This window comes from Emydura macquarii, unplaced genomic scaffold, assembly GCF_026122565.2.
Source record: "Emydura macquarii macquarii isolate MOO-44397 ecotype Brisbane River unplaced genomic scaffold, CSIRO-AGI_Emac_v2 contig_374, whole genome shotgun sequence".
Classification (NCBI taxonomy): domain Eukaryota; kingdom Metazoa; phylum Chordata; order Testudines; family Chelidae; genus Emydura; species Emydura macquarii.
The window spans coordinates 3,614,088-3,628,690 of record NW_027130511.1 but is presented as its reverse complement, the minus strand read 5'-3'; the positions used below and the strand labels follow the sequence as shown (position 1 = coordinate 3,628,690).

The following is a 14,603-nucleotide window of genomic DNA, read 5'->3' as shown; positions in this document are numbered from 1 at the left end:
TCTGAAGTACCTTGACCTTCTGGAAATTTTAGTAAGGCTCATGTCTTCAAAGCACTATATAAGAGCTAAGTATTGTTAAAAACAGAGATTTCAGAGACTCTCTTTGCCAATGTGAATGTGACCAGGAAGCATATTTTTATGGAATGGAGATACAGGGAGCTGGATATCCTTGGTTTAAACAGATAGATCATAGATAAGAATATGATTCTGTCATAGGGTCATGGAGTCCGTGACTTTACTGGACCTCCGTGACATCTCTGGCTTCAGCATGCCACAGCAGTGGGGCTAGAGCAGCTGTCAGCCCCCACCCAGGAGCAGCATGGGTTTTTGTTTATTGCCCGCGACCTGTCGGTGACTTTTACTAAAAATACCTGTGACAAAATGTTAACTTTATGTGGAGACTGAATCGCATAGTGGCGTCTGCAGCACCACATGCACTGCCCCCCCCTACGTGGATAAAGAGGCAGCCTAGGGAGGGTTGACTCAGCAGCACGAGCCGCATGTACCTGTCTCCTTATAAGGAAATGAAGTGACTCCACCTGCTGGTGCGTGGTCAGCAACTGCCCAGGATAATTGTAATCACCTGGTTGGCTGGTTCATACCTGCCTAGGAAATCAGGAGCACCTGGTTGGCTAAACTCCGAGCCATAACCTTAGAAGGTCATGCAGCAAATAGCAACCAATGGGGCTTAGTCTCTGCTGACCGTGGGAAACTATAAAAGTTCAAACCCTGGTGGCAGAAGGCAGAGAGGAATTGAATCTACCCGGCACCCCACGTATCTCTTGGTCGTGTTGGTTTGGCGGGCTGACGCATCTTCCCCAGCCCGCTTCGCTGTGAACTGATCACTCACAGTGGCTCTCTCCCGTCTGCAGTATCTAAAGCAAACGGCAACTGAATCTGGCCAGCATGGTATACCTGTATATAATGTTTGTGAGTATGGATTAACTGTTTTCTGTTGTGTTTGTCTTGTAACTTCTTTGGGGAACTCCAAAACCGGGCACCCTAGTGTCACATGCCGGCAGTCACGCGTTGATCCAGGAGAGATCACAAAACGCTAAAGTCTTGGGTGGCGCATTTTGTCCTTTCGCGCACGGAGTTCTCCTGCCCTTTGCTATCACTGTTTGCTGTGCAATTGCTTGCTGTGAAACTGTTTATTATAGAAATAGAACTGTTTTATTATAAGGATAGGATTGTTTATTGTAAAATAAAGGGTTTATTGATTAAGCAAACCCCCAGAATCATCACTGTCTTGCCGACCCCCTGTATCCCAAACCAAACCTATCTGAGAGTTTTTCTCTCTGTTTCCACACTTTAGTCATGAAAGCTTGTATTACTGTGGGCAGATTCCACATAGGGAACATTGATTTGGATAGAGATGCTGCTTTAAGGAACATAAAAGCCATCAAGTAGAGGTTTGGATGAGTCCACATTTAAGACACTTTTTAACACTGAGGCATGAGATGAATTCTTGCCAAGAGACTGTTACCCTCTTAAGAACATAGGAAGAGAATCTGGAATGTTCTTCCTTTTGGGACCAGGAGCCTTGGGGAATTTACCCTGGTATCCCTGAAGAGTAAAGATGGTCCACCCTGTTAAGCCCTAAGTACTGAAGAAATCTGATCCACCAAGAGGTGTCTCAGCTGGTGTGGGAGACAGGTGAGACCTATGTTTCCTGGCAGAGGTAAGGGCTATGGGTTGAGCACGTCATGTTTCATGATGAGATAAGGGGTATGAGATAGTCAGAAGGTACCTGGCTGAGAGGTCCCTTTTGGGGAACAGAGCTCCAGAAATTTTGGCCACAAGGAGAGAAGAAAGATTGTGTGTGTGCGTGCACACACGCACGTATGTGCCCATGTAAAGGCAGGGGGTGGAAAGAGATTTTGCTTACTAGTGTCCCAAAATAAGTTTTTAAACGTTGGGATGGCAATAAATAAAGCAGGCACACCAAACTGCCACTTTGTTTACACTGCTAGAGACAAAGAATGTAGTGAAAGGGTGTAAAGGGCATGGTCAAACCCCAGAGGGTATGTCTCATTGTCATCAGCTATCCCTTGATATGAAGACGATGTCTGTCAGGGGGAAGTCATTGATGAGACTTAAGATGGTTGAGGAGTCCAATTTGTGCTCTACAGATTTTTCCACATATGTGACAGGTGGTTACTTGGAGAGAGCACAGCTGTTGGCCAGGTTGCTATATACTTTCCTTCCTCCTCTGCCACTTCTCAGCCTCCTGAGCAAGACGATTCTCTTCAAAATGGGCTGAGGCTTGATGTGTGAGGTGATGCTGCTGCAGTCTGTTGCCAGACAGTTATTCCCAATTCGTGGGGTCAATGCCTCCCATCTTAAGATACATTTCATGGTGTCTTTGTAATGTTTCCTCTGTCCCCTGCGGGTCCTCTTACCATGACTAAGTTGAGAAAAGAGAACTTGCTTCGGAAGATGAATATCAGCCATCTGTACACAATGACCAGCCCAGTGAAGTTGATGTTTCATAATCTTTGCCTCAACACTGGTGATGTTAGCTGCAGAGAATGCTGGCACTGGTGTGACGGTCTTCCCATCTGATATGGAGAATCTTCCTAAGGCAGTGCTGTTGGTACCACTCCAGACGCTTAAGATGGCTTTGATATGTCATTCATGTCTTGCACCCATAAAGAAGAGTGAGTATGACTACTGCATTGTAGACTAGGATACTTAGTTTCCATCCGCAGATCTCCGTCAATAAAGACATGATGGAGCAGCTTTCCGAAGGATGTGCTGGCACAACAGATTCTACGTTCAATCTCCACATCAAGACTGTCTGGGAGAGGTGGTTATCAAGGTACAGGAAATGCTCAATGTTTTCCAGGGGTTCATCGCTGATGACAATTTGTAGAAGGGGGGCATCTTGTGCTGGGGCAGGCTTGTGGAACACTTTTGTGTTTCCGATGTTAAAGGAGAGTCCTAGGCTAAGATAGGCACCTGAGAAGAGATCTAAGGTGGAATGCAAATCAGTGTGTGCGAGGATGGCACAATCATCAGCATACTGCAGGTCAGTAACAACAGTCCCGGGTGACCTTAGTTTTATAATGAAGACACCGCAAAAGCTGGCTATCCATGCGATACGCAATCCCAATTCCAGAGGAAAGATGGTCACGAATAAGAATGAAGATTACAGCAAGGTAAATGTAGAAAGGGCTAGGGGCAATAACACAACCCTCCGTAACACCAGCACAGATGGTGAATGGGTCTGTCTCTAACTCATTACAAAGGACGGTAGTGGTCAGTCAATCTTGAAGTAGCCTGAGAACATGAAGGAACTTCAATGGACAACCAAATGTAGACAGCACCTTCCATAACACTTCACGATGGATGGAATCAAAGGCCTTAGATAGGTCAACAAATTCCATAAACAATGGCTGGTGTTGTTCTCTACACTTCTCTTGGATCTGTCATGCAACAAAAATGTCGGTGGTGCCCTGAGAGCATCCGAAACCACACTGGGACTCCGGAAGAATGTCTTTGGCAAGAGGAAGGAGACGGTTCAAAAGGATGCTGTAATGCTCGGTATTTTATCTCGGTGGCGGGAATGGCGCAAACGGACAAAATGCGGTTAAGGTTTAGCTTATTTATTGAAAGAGGTAACGAGACAAAGACAAGACTGGGAGTCCTCTGCCATAACGAAACAGAAGTTCCAGTACAAGTCTTAATACAAGGAGTAAAATGCAGGCACAATCTATCACAAAGAGAAAAAGCAACAACTTGCAGGTATGCATGGCCATCTTATACTAGGAGGAAGTGCCCACGTTCGTTATTATTGTTATTGTTATCATCGGCTGGGCAACAGCAGCAACAACAACAATTAGTAAAAAGTGAGGTGAACCATGCAGCAAGGAAGAAACCCGCCAAGAGGATACCTACTGCAATATACTCCTGGGGGCCCATTGATCTAGGAAAGGTAGACCTAATCTAAGCGGGTGAAGGGGCGCTTACCAATACAAGAACAAGGAGACCCATACTTCGTTCTGATAAGCGAGTGGCGTCTGGGGAACCGTCCTGGCTGAGGCATCCGCTAGCGCTTCCACAGATTCACATCTGGTTTCTATTAGTCTATTGGTAGTTAGTTAGGGACCTTTGGGAATGAGGTGACGTTAGTTGTTTACATAAAAAAGAGCTTAATTATAGCATTACTTTTGCTTAATTCATTGCTAAAACAGGAATTATTCTGCTTATCAAGCATCAACAGGTGTATGTTTTCATCTCGGGATTTTCCAGGTCCCATGGCACTTCCTCTTTCGGCCCAAGGTCTGTCAGAGGGCAGTGTCTGGGTTCTGCTACCGAAAGGCCTAACTCTTGCTATACTTGCTGCAAACGCTTAGCAATGCTTTTAAGGCCTTGCTCTTGTCAAGCTATACTGATTTCGCATCACAAAGTCTTGCGCACCCTAACAGATGCGAGCAAGGATCTTCCTGGCAATGGAGAGAAGTGCAATACCACAGTAATTCCTGCATATTGACTTGTCCCCTTTCTTAAAAATGGTCACAATATTAACATTCTTTAGGCCAGGTGCAATTTCCTCATTAACCCAAATTCTAACCAGAAGTTGATAAAGTTTTTGCATGAGTGCTATTCCAACAGCTTTAAAGACCTCCACAGGGATGCCATCTGGGCCTGGGACCTGGTTGTTTCTAGTCTCAGTGATGGCATGCCAACTTCCTCAGAAGATTGTGGAGGTGGGTTGACAAGAGATTCTATTACTGGATGCTGAGTAATGGACTCGGTGGTGGCTACTGAGACTTCAGATTCGCGGTTCAACAGAGTCTCCAAATGCTTCTTCCAACGTTGCTTGAGGACTACATTCTACACTGCCAACAGGGTATGTCTACACTGCAATTAAAAACCTATGGCTGGCCCATGCCAGCTGATTCAGGCTCATGGGACTGTTTAACTGCAGTGTAGATGTTCAGGTTGGGGTTGCAGCCTGAGCTCTGGGACCCTCCCACCTCACAAGGTCCTAAAGCCCGGGCTCCAGCCCAAGACCAAACACCACCACTTTCCCCATGACACCTCTGTAAACATCATATCCTGGATTTTCAAACTGGAAAATGCAACTGCTGCAACTATATCTATGCCATCCCCAAGATATGTTGCATATGGTGGCAGGTTGTACTATATGTTGTGCATCACAACTATTTAGAAGATCCACACCGTTATGTAACCTTTACCAGGTATTTCTCATCAATGTATTCATTTTATTTTTAGAGTTAGAAAATGGGCGATTATGGCACTTTTACAAAAATATCAAAACAATTCACAATTAATTGACCACATCAATAAAAAATAGTGTTCTGACCGACATTTTTATGGATTATATGGGGCAGTGTTTACTGCTTCTCTCCTTGATCCAACTATGCTCATTCCTGTATGGCTGGACTGGGAGAAGGCTGCAAGAAGCCTCCCCCCACCTTGCACTCCTGCCCACAAGTCATGTAGTGATGGCAGTGTGATGTCCCAGGTCTTGAACCCAGGCCTGGGAGTCCCCAGACAGCTGCTGCATCTTGGCCTCAACCCAATGACTGCTGAAACTTGATGGGCGGATAAGTTAGCAGAACTACAGCCTCAGCCAAGGCACTACCCATGGGAGTCCTGATGGGAGGACTGGTCTGCTGATTGGTCCAACCATGCTATTTAAGGTAGAAGGAGACACAGAAAGTTTGTCCGAGCAACAAGTTGATTATCTGCTGTGGCTGCATTGGACCCTGCTTGTGCCTGCCTCCTGCACTCAACTCTGTTCATGATTCTTGTTCCACTCCTGGCTTCTGCCTCATCTGTGCCTATGCTCCTGTTCCCACCATGCTCAATCCTTGCAGCTCCTCCAGTTCCTGCCCTTACACCACACCTCCAATCATCAGTTACCAGTCCTGGCTCTGACCCCAGCCTCTAACATCTGACCCAGACTTGACCCTTGGTTCTGGCATTTGGTATTTGAGCTCAGCTGTGACCCTCAGCTTCTATTCCTGGTTCTGACTCTGGTTCGATCCCTGGCTCTGGTAATAGGCACTCATGCTCTGACTGCTAGACCACGCTGCCTACATTCTGGCCCATAACAGGCAGTACTTTTGCTTCCCTGAGTGCAAGGGTTACTTCAACACTGTACTTCATCTGTCACTAGCCACTACAATGGAAAGGGTGGAAAAAGCTTTCAAGGGGATGGAGCCATGTCCCCACAGACCACATCCACAGTTGGCCTGACCCCAGTGTGCTGACTTTGGAAAGATAAGTAGTAGTAAACAGGGGCAGTACTTGTATTCAGGGGAACACAAGGGCTTGCACAGGAGCAAATTTCCCACTGCTTCTCCACAGCACATGGCTGGGTTTGATCAAACTAGGAAAAGTTTACAATCAACAACCCTTCAGGCAAAAGTCTAAGAGAACACATGAACTTTGCACTATTCCCCAAAGTCAGCTGACTCTTATTTTATCAGATCAGCAATGAACGAAGTGAATTCTAGAAGCAGGGGCCCTACTCATGTGCAACTAACTTGGAGTAATGGGATAAAATTAAACAAAAAAATATTTTTACCTTGCATATCAACTTGTAAATGAATAGTGAGTTTTATTATAGGGTAGAATAGTTTTTCCACAAAGGGAGTGATGGAAGCCCTATCACTTGAGTTATTTCAAACCAAAGAATAACTAGAGATTATATTGTAGAGAAAAAGTCTGCACTGGCTATGGGGAGAATGGAGAAGATTATGTAATAAGCATTCTCCATTGTTAAATTCTATTATTTTAATTATATAATGAGTAGCTACTATATTGCTGAGCATTTTTTTAACTGCATTGTTTTAAAAGCTTTCTTCTGGATATGCTGACATCATGTTCTGAATTTTGTTCAGTATGATCCCAAGAATTTTAGTGAGCAACACGAAGGAAATTCAAAGTATGGAACAGAAATAATTAAATACTGTGTGCTGTCACTGAAAGTGTCTCAGTCTCACAGTGTCTTGCATCAAAGCACTGCACACATTACACACAGCTGCCACACCTAGGATCTAGGCAATTCTCTGAGGTGCTTCCTAGGTTCCAATAATGAGATGTGGCTGCAAAGATTCACTTAATTTGCTAATTATTACTAATATCAGAATTTTGACCCTATCATGTTTGCCACAGTACAAAAACACGGTACAAACAGGATACTTTCCCTTCCTAGAAAAACAAATCCAACCTAACAGCCGAAAATTTCATGGGGTGGCCCCAACAAATTGGACTATTTTTCCTGAAGAACTGAAGAAGACCTGTATATAGCTCTAAAGCCCATCAATTTCACCAGCAGAAGCAGGTCCAATAAAAGATATTACCTCACCCACCTTGCCTCTCTAGTATCCTGGGATTAACGTGGCTATAACAACACTGCAAACTATTTTTCCTCTGTCCTTCATACTTTTCAGCTGATGGCCTTTTAGATTAGTAAACATAAAAAGCACTAAGTGTAACTATTTGTATTTGTGGCAGGAATATTGGTTACTTTCTGATTCTCTCAGCTGAATAGTTGCAAACAAATCATTCCCTATATGGGAAGAACTTTGCTGGGGGGTCAAAAAAACCTCTCTTAGTTTCAACTCACTCAGTTTCTTGAAAATTATGTTGACAATGGGGTGGTGTTTGCCTCCTTATGCCCATCTCACCACAGCAGAATGAGCAGAAGTTAAGGCCCACTAATATCCACTGCTTTCCTTAGATCTGTGGGGAATACTCCTCCACGTCATGAAACTTCCACTTGGGATACTGGCATTCACATAGAATCCCAGCGCTGCCCCAGACTTCCCTCCTCCATAGTAGTACAGTGATTTCTGGATCTGTGCTGCATAGTCCTTCTTTGCCACTGGCTGCTCTGGGATCACCCACCTTTAAGATGGAGTTTACCCCTATGGTGGAGGAACCCACAAGAGATAATGTTGACTGGTCAGCATTATATTTCATGAGGAAATGCTCAATGATTAAGGGCAATCAGGTGGGACAGGTGCTTCCTTCCAGTACACGCTATGGCATGCCCACCCCACAACAACTAAGTGTTGACCCACAGAAAGCAGGCAAAGAGACTTCTAAAGGATTAAGCAGAAGAGAAGCATAGCATTAATTTCCTCATACCCTATGCAGTGAACAGACAAACAGCCTTTCAAGAATGCTTTAAATTAGAGACTATTAGGATAATTTTATGTTTCTTTGTTTTTTACAAACACCTACAAATTTGATGTAGAACTTTTCAACCTGCTGAACAGACAAAATTTTGAATATAAACATGTTCTAGATTAGAGGCAATGACTATATTCACTTCCCAAAAGCAACCCAGAACCCAACGCAACAAAAAAGGCATTTTTAAAACAGAAAGTCAGTATGACATGAATAATATTTAATTTTATAGACCTGTATAATTTATGTAAGACATTTCTTGTCTATACTTCCATGCTGCACATTATAATGTTCTTCTTTTGAGTCTCTGTCGAAGGCTGACCCATACTCCTGTGCCAAATTAGTACAAACAGAATTTTAAAATATTTTAAAATTATAACTAAGAACACACCACTCAATGGAATTAATATGTTGCACATCCTATAAACACAAATAATATCACAGTTCTATCTTGTGTAAACCTTTTCCCTCCCTGGCCTAACCCTCTTATCCATTGTTGTCTCTTTTTGCATCACATCTAGTCTAAGGAATGACCCAGTCACTTTTGTGCTGTCCCACAGAATTCAGTGGGATTCTGATGATGAGAGGAAGGAAGTGTTGCCTAGTGAATAAAGCATTGGTAGGAGACCTGGGTTTTATTATTCCCAACTCTGCCACTAACTTGCTCCTTGACCTTGAACAAGTTACTTGACCTCTTTGTGATTTCTGTTTCCTCTTCCACCCTTTGTCTGTCTACTTAGATTGCAAACAATCTGGGGCAGAGACTGATACTTATATACTGAAACCCAAACTCAGTCGGAGGCTATAGATGCTATTGTAATACAAATAATAAATAACAACAATCAACCTGACCCACTGTCAATTGAAGTCACTCGTCCCATTGATTTAAACGGCCACTGAACCAGCCCCTAAATGCATAGGGTCATAACTCTTTGCATGATTTGGTCCCAAGGTTCTATACTCTTTGGGAAGAGACTATCTTTTGTCTGTAAAGAGTTATGAACATCTAGGATGATACATAACAGCATAATCTAGCATTTGACTTCAAAGGAACTACTCATAAATTAAGCAAGGCATGACTGTTTTGCTAGATTGGGCCTTAAAATGAATACCATTTTATATTACTCTATTAAACAGTACCAACAAACAGTATAGTTCAATATCATTCAAGTGTGCATGTGATAATATCTGGAGATACAGGTGCGCTCCATCTACTTCTGAAATACAAGGATGGTTCTGTGAGTAAATATTAGGATCACTGTAATAATTCTCCAGACAGGTGTTTAGCTTACAAAATTCACTATTCAGATGTGTAGCAATCTGTACTTTAACAGAATGCAATTTTAATTTCCCCCTAACCAGCAGAGGAACCCTGTAATTTATTATTTACTAAAAACATCCTGCCACTATCCAGAGAGATGCCCTCTACTACTATCTGATTCTTGTTATTCTGATGAGTCAAAGCCGTTCAAGTTAGGCTTCTGTTTGATGCTTTCACAGGAGATGATTCAGTTACTGAACTTCAGTATTATTAGCAGAAGGATATATTATTCTCAGGGCATCCTATTTTCAGGTTTTATTTGTAATAAATTTGAGTTTAAAATTAAGCTACAAATTTCAGGTAAAATAGAGTGATAAAATTTAACAACCACTAAAACGTAAAGTGAAAATGTGTTTTACTATCTTCAGCTCTCTGCTCTCCTGAGGTCTTCCAGAACAGTAAATTGAGAAGTACAGGTCTAATTGGCTGAGGCTCAATTTGACCCTGTTGCAAAATTATAAGGTTCCAGTCCTGGCAAAGATTACACCCTAAAGTTACATTTAGCCTTTTCACCTTAATCTAAATTGGAAACCAGGAGACCTACTAGGACTTTTAGTCCACCCTCAAACCAATGCAAGTTTATTTTCTCAGCATGTTCCCCATACCTTTGTCTACTTCAATTTTAAATGACAAATAATAGGAAACCTACCACCTGACTTGACAGATTGTGCCACAGTCTCCTAGATCTCAGTGATTAGAATTTTTTCCTAAGATTTAGTTCAAATTTACTTTCGCTTAATATCATTCCAATATTCTTAGTTTTGCTCTCTTAGGCTACGCTAAATAATTTTGCTCCCTTCTCTCTGTCTATACCTTTTAAACACTTGTACATGGTCACCACATTCCCACTTTGTTATTGATAATATAGTACCTATCAATGCAACGTCAATGTACCTATCAATGTACTTTACAAATTATGTACTGTATAGGAATCACTCCAGCTGTCACTAAAGAACAGTTACCTCTTGTGCAAAACAGAGCAACTATTTAACAACACAAACCAACTCTACACTAGAGTTTAAGAGAGGAAATTAATAACAACACATCCAATTAAAACTACAGGCTAGAGGATCAGATCCGAAAGGGAAACTCTCCAAGGCCAGACAGAACTGACCCCGTCTCTGGAATTTGCTTTCCTTGGCAATCCAGAGGCCAAGTCTAATGAGCTTCCATGTAAACTTTTCAAATAAGATCATGAAGTTTTCACCCAGCCTTTTCCTCTAAATGTCAACCTTTTTTAAACACTGCATACATGACACATATCCTCCTGTCAATTCTCCCAAGGCTGCCATAATATTGCTGTACCTTGGATGGTTATGAAGGAATGCTGAGAACAGCTTGGCCTTGTGTTCATCTCTCAAAAAACTAAGACTACTGCATTTGCAATACTTCCACTCTCTATACTAGTGGGAAGAAAATAACATGCTCATGATCTTCATCAGCTAATTTGCCTCAATATATGCCCCATCCCTAAAGCTTATGGTCTTTATTTTTATAGCAAGGTGAAAAAAGAGAGGCTTTTAAACTTCATTATCAGTCAGAGACTAGGAATGCATGTCTTTTTACTTAATTTTTTTAAGTGCATCAGACATTTTGCTTTCTTGCCTGGCTTAGTAATAATTTAATTTAACATGCCAATTTCTGCAAATGGAGCTACAAAGCTAGACTGAGGGCTGGGAAATATAACCTGAATTCTGAGAAATCTATGGTGGCCTTCATATATGTAATTAATGGTTAATTCTCTATGGTCTGTACATGAGTAATTGTTCAGAATGGATAAAAAAAATCTTGGTAGTCTGGGCCGAGCCTGACATTAGAGGTTGGATCCTAGCCCAGAAGGAAAAGGAAGGAGGATAATTGTTTTCACAACACAAAGTGCTTTGTCCAACCTGCTCTTTTTATACATTTTTATTTTGTTGCATGTTTATGGAAAAAAAATAAAAAATATGCATTTTAAAAAGTCATGTTGCTATATCAAATAAAGTTAGAACAAAGATCTCCACTGACACAAAGGATTAACAAACCTTTTTAAAACATGAATAGATTTTCCAGATATTTAGTAAACGACTGCTGAGTACCACCAATGGCTTGGCTTCTTTAACAATTAGGCAGCACTATGACCCCTCAGCAGTGCTTCGCAGGCCCTGACTTTGCAAAGATAAATATTGTAAATCAAGATCAGTCATGCACTCAGACTGTGATGCTGTAGGAAGTTTTCATTGCCTTGATGTATCTAAAAAGGAAAAGCAACTCTAAGGGTCCATTTGCACTTGTGCTGCTATGCTGAGAAAGGAAAATTTTCCCTCAAGTCATTTTTCAGTGCCCCAATTGATCTGAAGTGGGTTGGAGAAGAGGTTTAGCTGTTTGACTAGTTCATAAATCCTTAAGCAAATAGGACTACGATACTGTACAACACATTTACAATTAAAACACTACCACTACTAACAAGAATAGACACACATTGAAGATGCAAGAAACAAAACACCAGGTATAAAACAAATGTCACAAAAGATTATCAAGAATGCCAAGCTACAATGAAGAGTTTAATAATTGGACTGCTGTGTTTTAAATACATTCTGACAAATTTTGTTACAATTTATTATTATTATTTTACATTGATAGTGTGCCTTTCGCCCCAAAGCCCTTCCCAAACTATATCCCTAATGCATCACTAAAATACAGTTGCTTCTAAGGCAGAGGTTGGCAGGCATGTGGACAACTGTTGCAAGCTCACTAAACAAGAGATTGTGTGGTGAAGGTAAATTCTGAACAAAGATATTGGGAGAAATCTCTACTCTAACAAAAAGAAAGCTAGGGGCGGGAGGTGGGTCCTTCATATCCATGCAGAAAAGAGAAGATATCTGTATTTAAGATTTTATCCAATGACACAATCAACTACATGGATCTAAATTTAATTTACCTTGGAAGGATGATGGGTCAAGTCAACCCTGAACTTGTGTTTACAGTGAATCTAGATGATTCAAACCCACTGTTTAGACCACTAAGCTATTATCTCCATTGCTTACAATGTCTTTAAAAACATGAAAACTATTTTTCACACTGATTTTATTATTTTCTATTTACCAAACACTGAATGAGCTTCAGTTTACAAAGCTATTCCTAGGCCTATCCTGATCGTACTGTTCATACCAGTAAATATCCCATCATTCCTTCCTTTGAAAAACAAATGAATGAGTTTTGCCTTAGCATGCCTGCAAAGATAGGGGTCTTTTGACAGCGGCCACTTTTCATGGTCTCTTCTCCCTTTTAAACACAAAAAAATCATACATCCCTGATCATGTGCACTGCCTCCATCCTATACACAAACCAAACATATTGTAGAGGCTGTATTTGGGGGAACATGACAATTGTTCTCTTTATATGCTCCAGGGATCCGAATTGGCACAAAGGGGACAGGAAAGGAGACAGGCATAATGCTAGCTACTGAACAGAAGCAGCTAACAGGAGAGTTTTGCAAAGAAGTTCTCCAGGTGAAGGAGTGACAACCATGACCCCTGGGGTGAGTTTTTACCTGTTACTTTGTTTGTTTGTTGCCTGCTTGCTGCTTTACTCAAGTATAGCGTGAGGCCCTGTTTGTTTGTGTAGCCATGTGCTAAGCTGAGAGCTTCTTAAAGAGGCTTTGATCCCTAAGCCCTTAGTACTCATTAGCCCTTAACTGTGGGGCAGGGCTACTCAGGGAGAGCAGAGGTTCAAAAGCCAGCTCCTAAGTGACCAAATGAGCTAGTGAACAAGAACAACTAATCGCAGAGTTTTGCAAGGGAGTTTAGAGAGGCGTAGAAGATCTAGATACAACTGATTAACATTCTCTAAAAACTTAGGGCAATAATTCACCTTAAAACCTGAAAAAAAAAAAAAAAAAGTCAGACAAAAAAAAATACCCAACAAAAAAAGCTGCAGAAGTAAAAAGAATGCAGGCAAAAGTCCAGCAGCAGAGTGGGGGCTGTCCAGTTTATCGCACTGAATGCAGCATGTCTGATTACCTGCCTTGTAGGCAAGTGGCATACGTGAGCCTTTGGTGCAAGGAGCTCATGGCCCTCAGAGATCAAGTATGGGCCCTGGAGACCAGAGTGGCTGAACTGAAGGAGCTAAGAGAGACTGAGAAGTACATAGATGAGACTTTCTGGGACATCCCCGGTGCTGTGGAGGAGGATGAAAGTCTCGGGGAAGGAGAACATCAAAATGGAGCAGCGGGAAATGATCCCATAGTTGGGACCTTCCTCTAGATGCTTTCATGGTGTCCTCTCACACTGAGGATAACTCTCCGGGGGAGGGAATCCCAGTTATTGAGGACAGTTAATAGTAGTGGCAGATTCAATCATTGGAAATATAGATAGCTGGGTTTGTGAAGACCAGAACTGCATGGTGAATTGTCTGCCAGATGTGAAGGTTGAGGATCTCTTGAGACATCTAACCAGGCTCATGTGCAGTCCTTGGAGAGGGCTGAGTAGCTGGTGGTCATGGTATAGGAAAAGGTAGGAGAAAGATTCTGGAGGCCAAATTTAGGCTGCTAGGTAAGAGATTGACGTCAAGGACCTCCATGGTGCATTCTTGGATATGATTTCAGTTCCACGCGCAAGGCCAGTTAGACAGGCAGAATTGCAAGGTCTTAATGCGTGGATGAGATGATGATGTAAGGGAGGAGGGGTTTAGATTTATTAGTAACTGGGGAACTTTTTGGGAAAGGAGGATCATATTCAGGAAAGATGGGCTCCATTAGAACTAATATGGAACCAGACTGTTGACATGTAAAATTAAAAAGGTTGTAGAGCAATTTTTAAACTAAGGGCTGGAGAAAATTAAACAGGAGCAGAGGAACACATGGTTCAGATGGAGACATCCCTTAAGGAAGGATCTATTAATGGGGATTCTCTACATCCCCGTAAGGAGGAGAAGATGGAAGCTGACAAAGCACAGATAAGAACTGAAGAGAAACAGTCAAATGAAATAGAGTCCCATTCAATTACATCACATAATGGCAGACAGTTATAAAATGACGGATTTTATAAGTGCTTGTATACAAATGCTAGAAGCCTGAATATTAAAATGGGTGAACTTGAGTGCCTGGTACTAAATGCAGGTATTGATAGGC

General features: G+C 41.9%; 1 protein-coding gene across 4 annotated transcripts in view; it reads right to left on the bottom strand.

Moving 5' to 3' along the window:
* The window catches only part of CEP128 (centrosomal protein 128), a 400,917-nt gene that overhangs the window by 105,696 nt on the left and 280,618 nt on the right, over positions 1 to 14,603 (bottom strand). Inside the window, exon 20 of one of the 4 annotated variants that reach the window (XM_067532361.1) lies at positions 8,379 to 8,502. The exons of the other annotated variants lie outside the window; for them this stretch is intronic. Within the exon in view, the coding sequence (XP_067388462.1) occupies positions 8,416 to 8,502 (87 nt within the window). The 3' untranslated portion in view covers positions 8,379 to 8,415. Of the gene's footprint in view, positions 1 to 8,378; positions 8,503 to 14,603 lie in introns of those variants that run through there. 4 annotated transcript variants of the gene reach the window in all.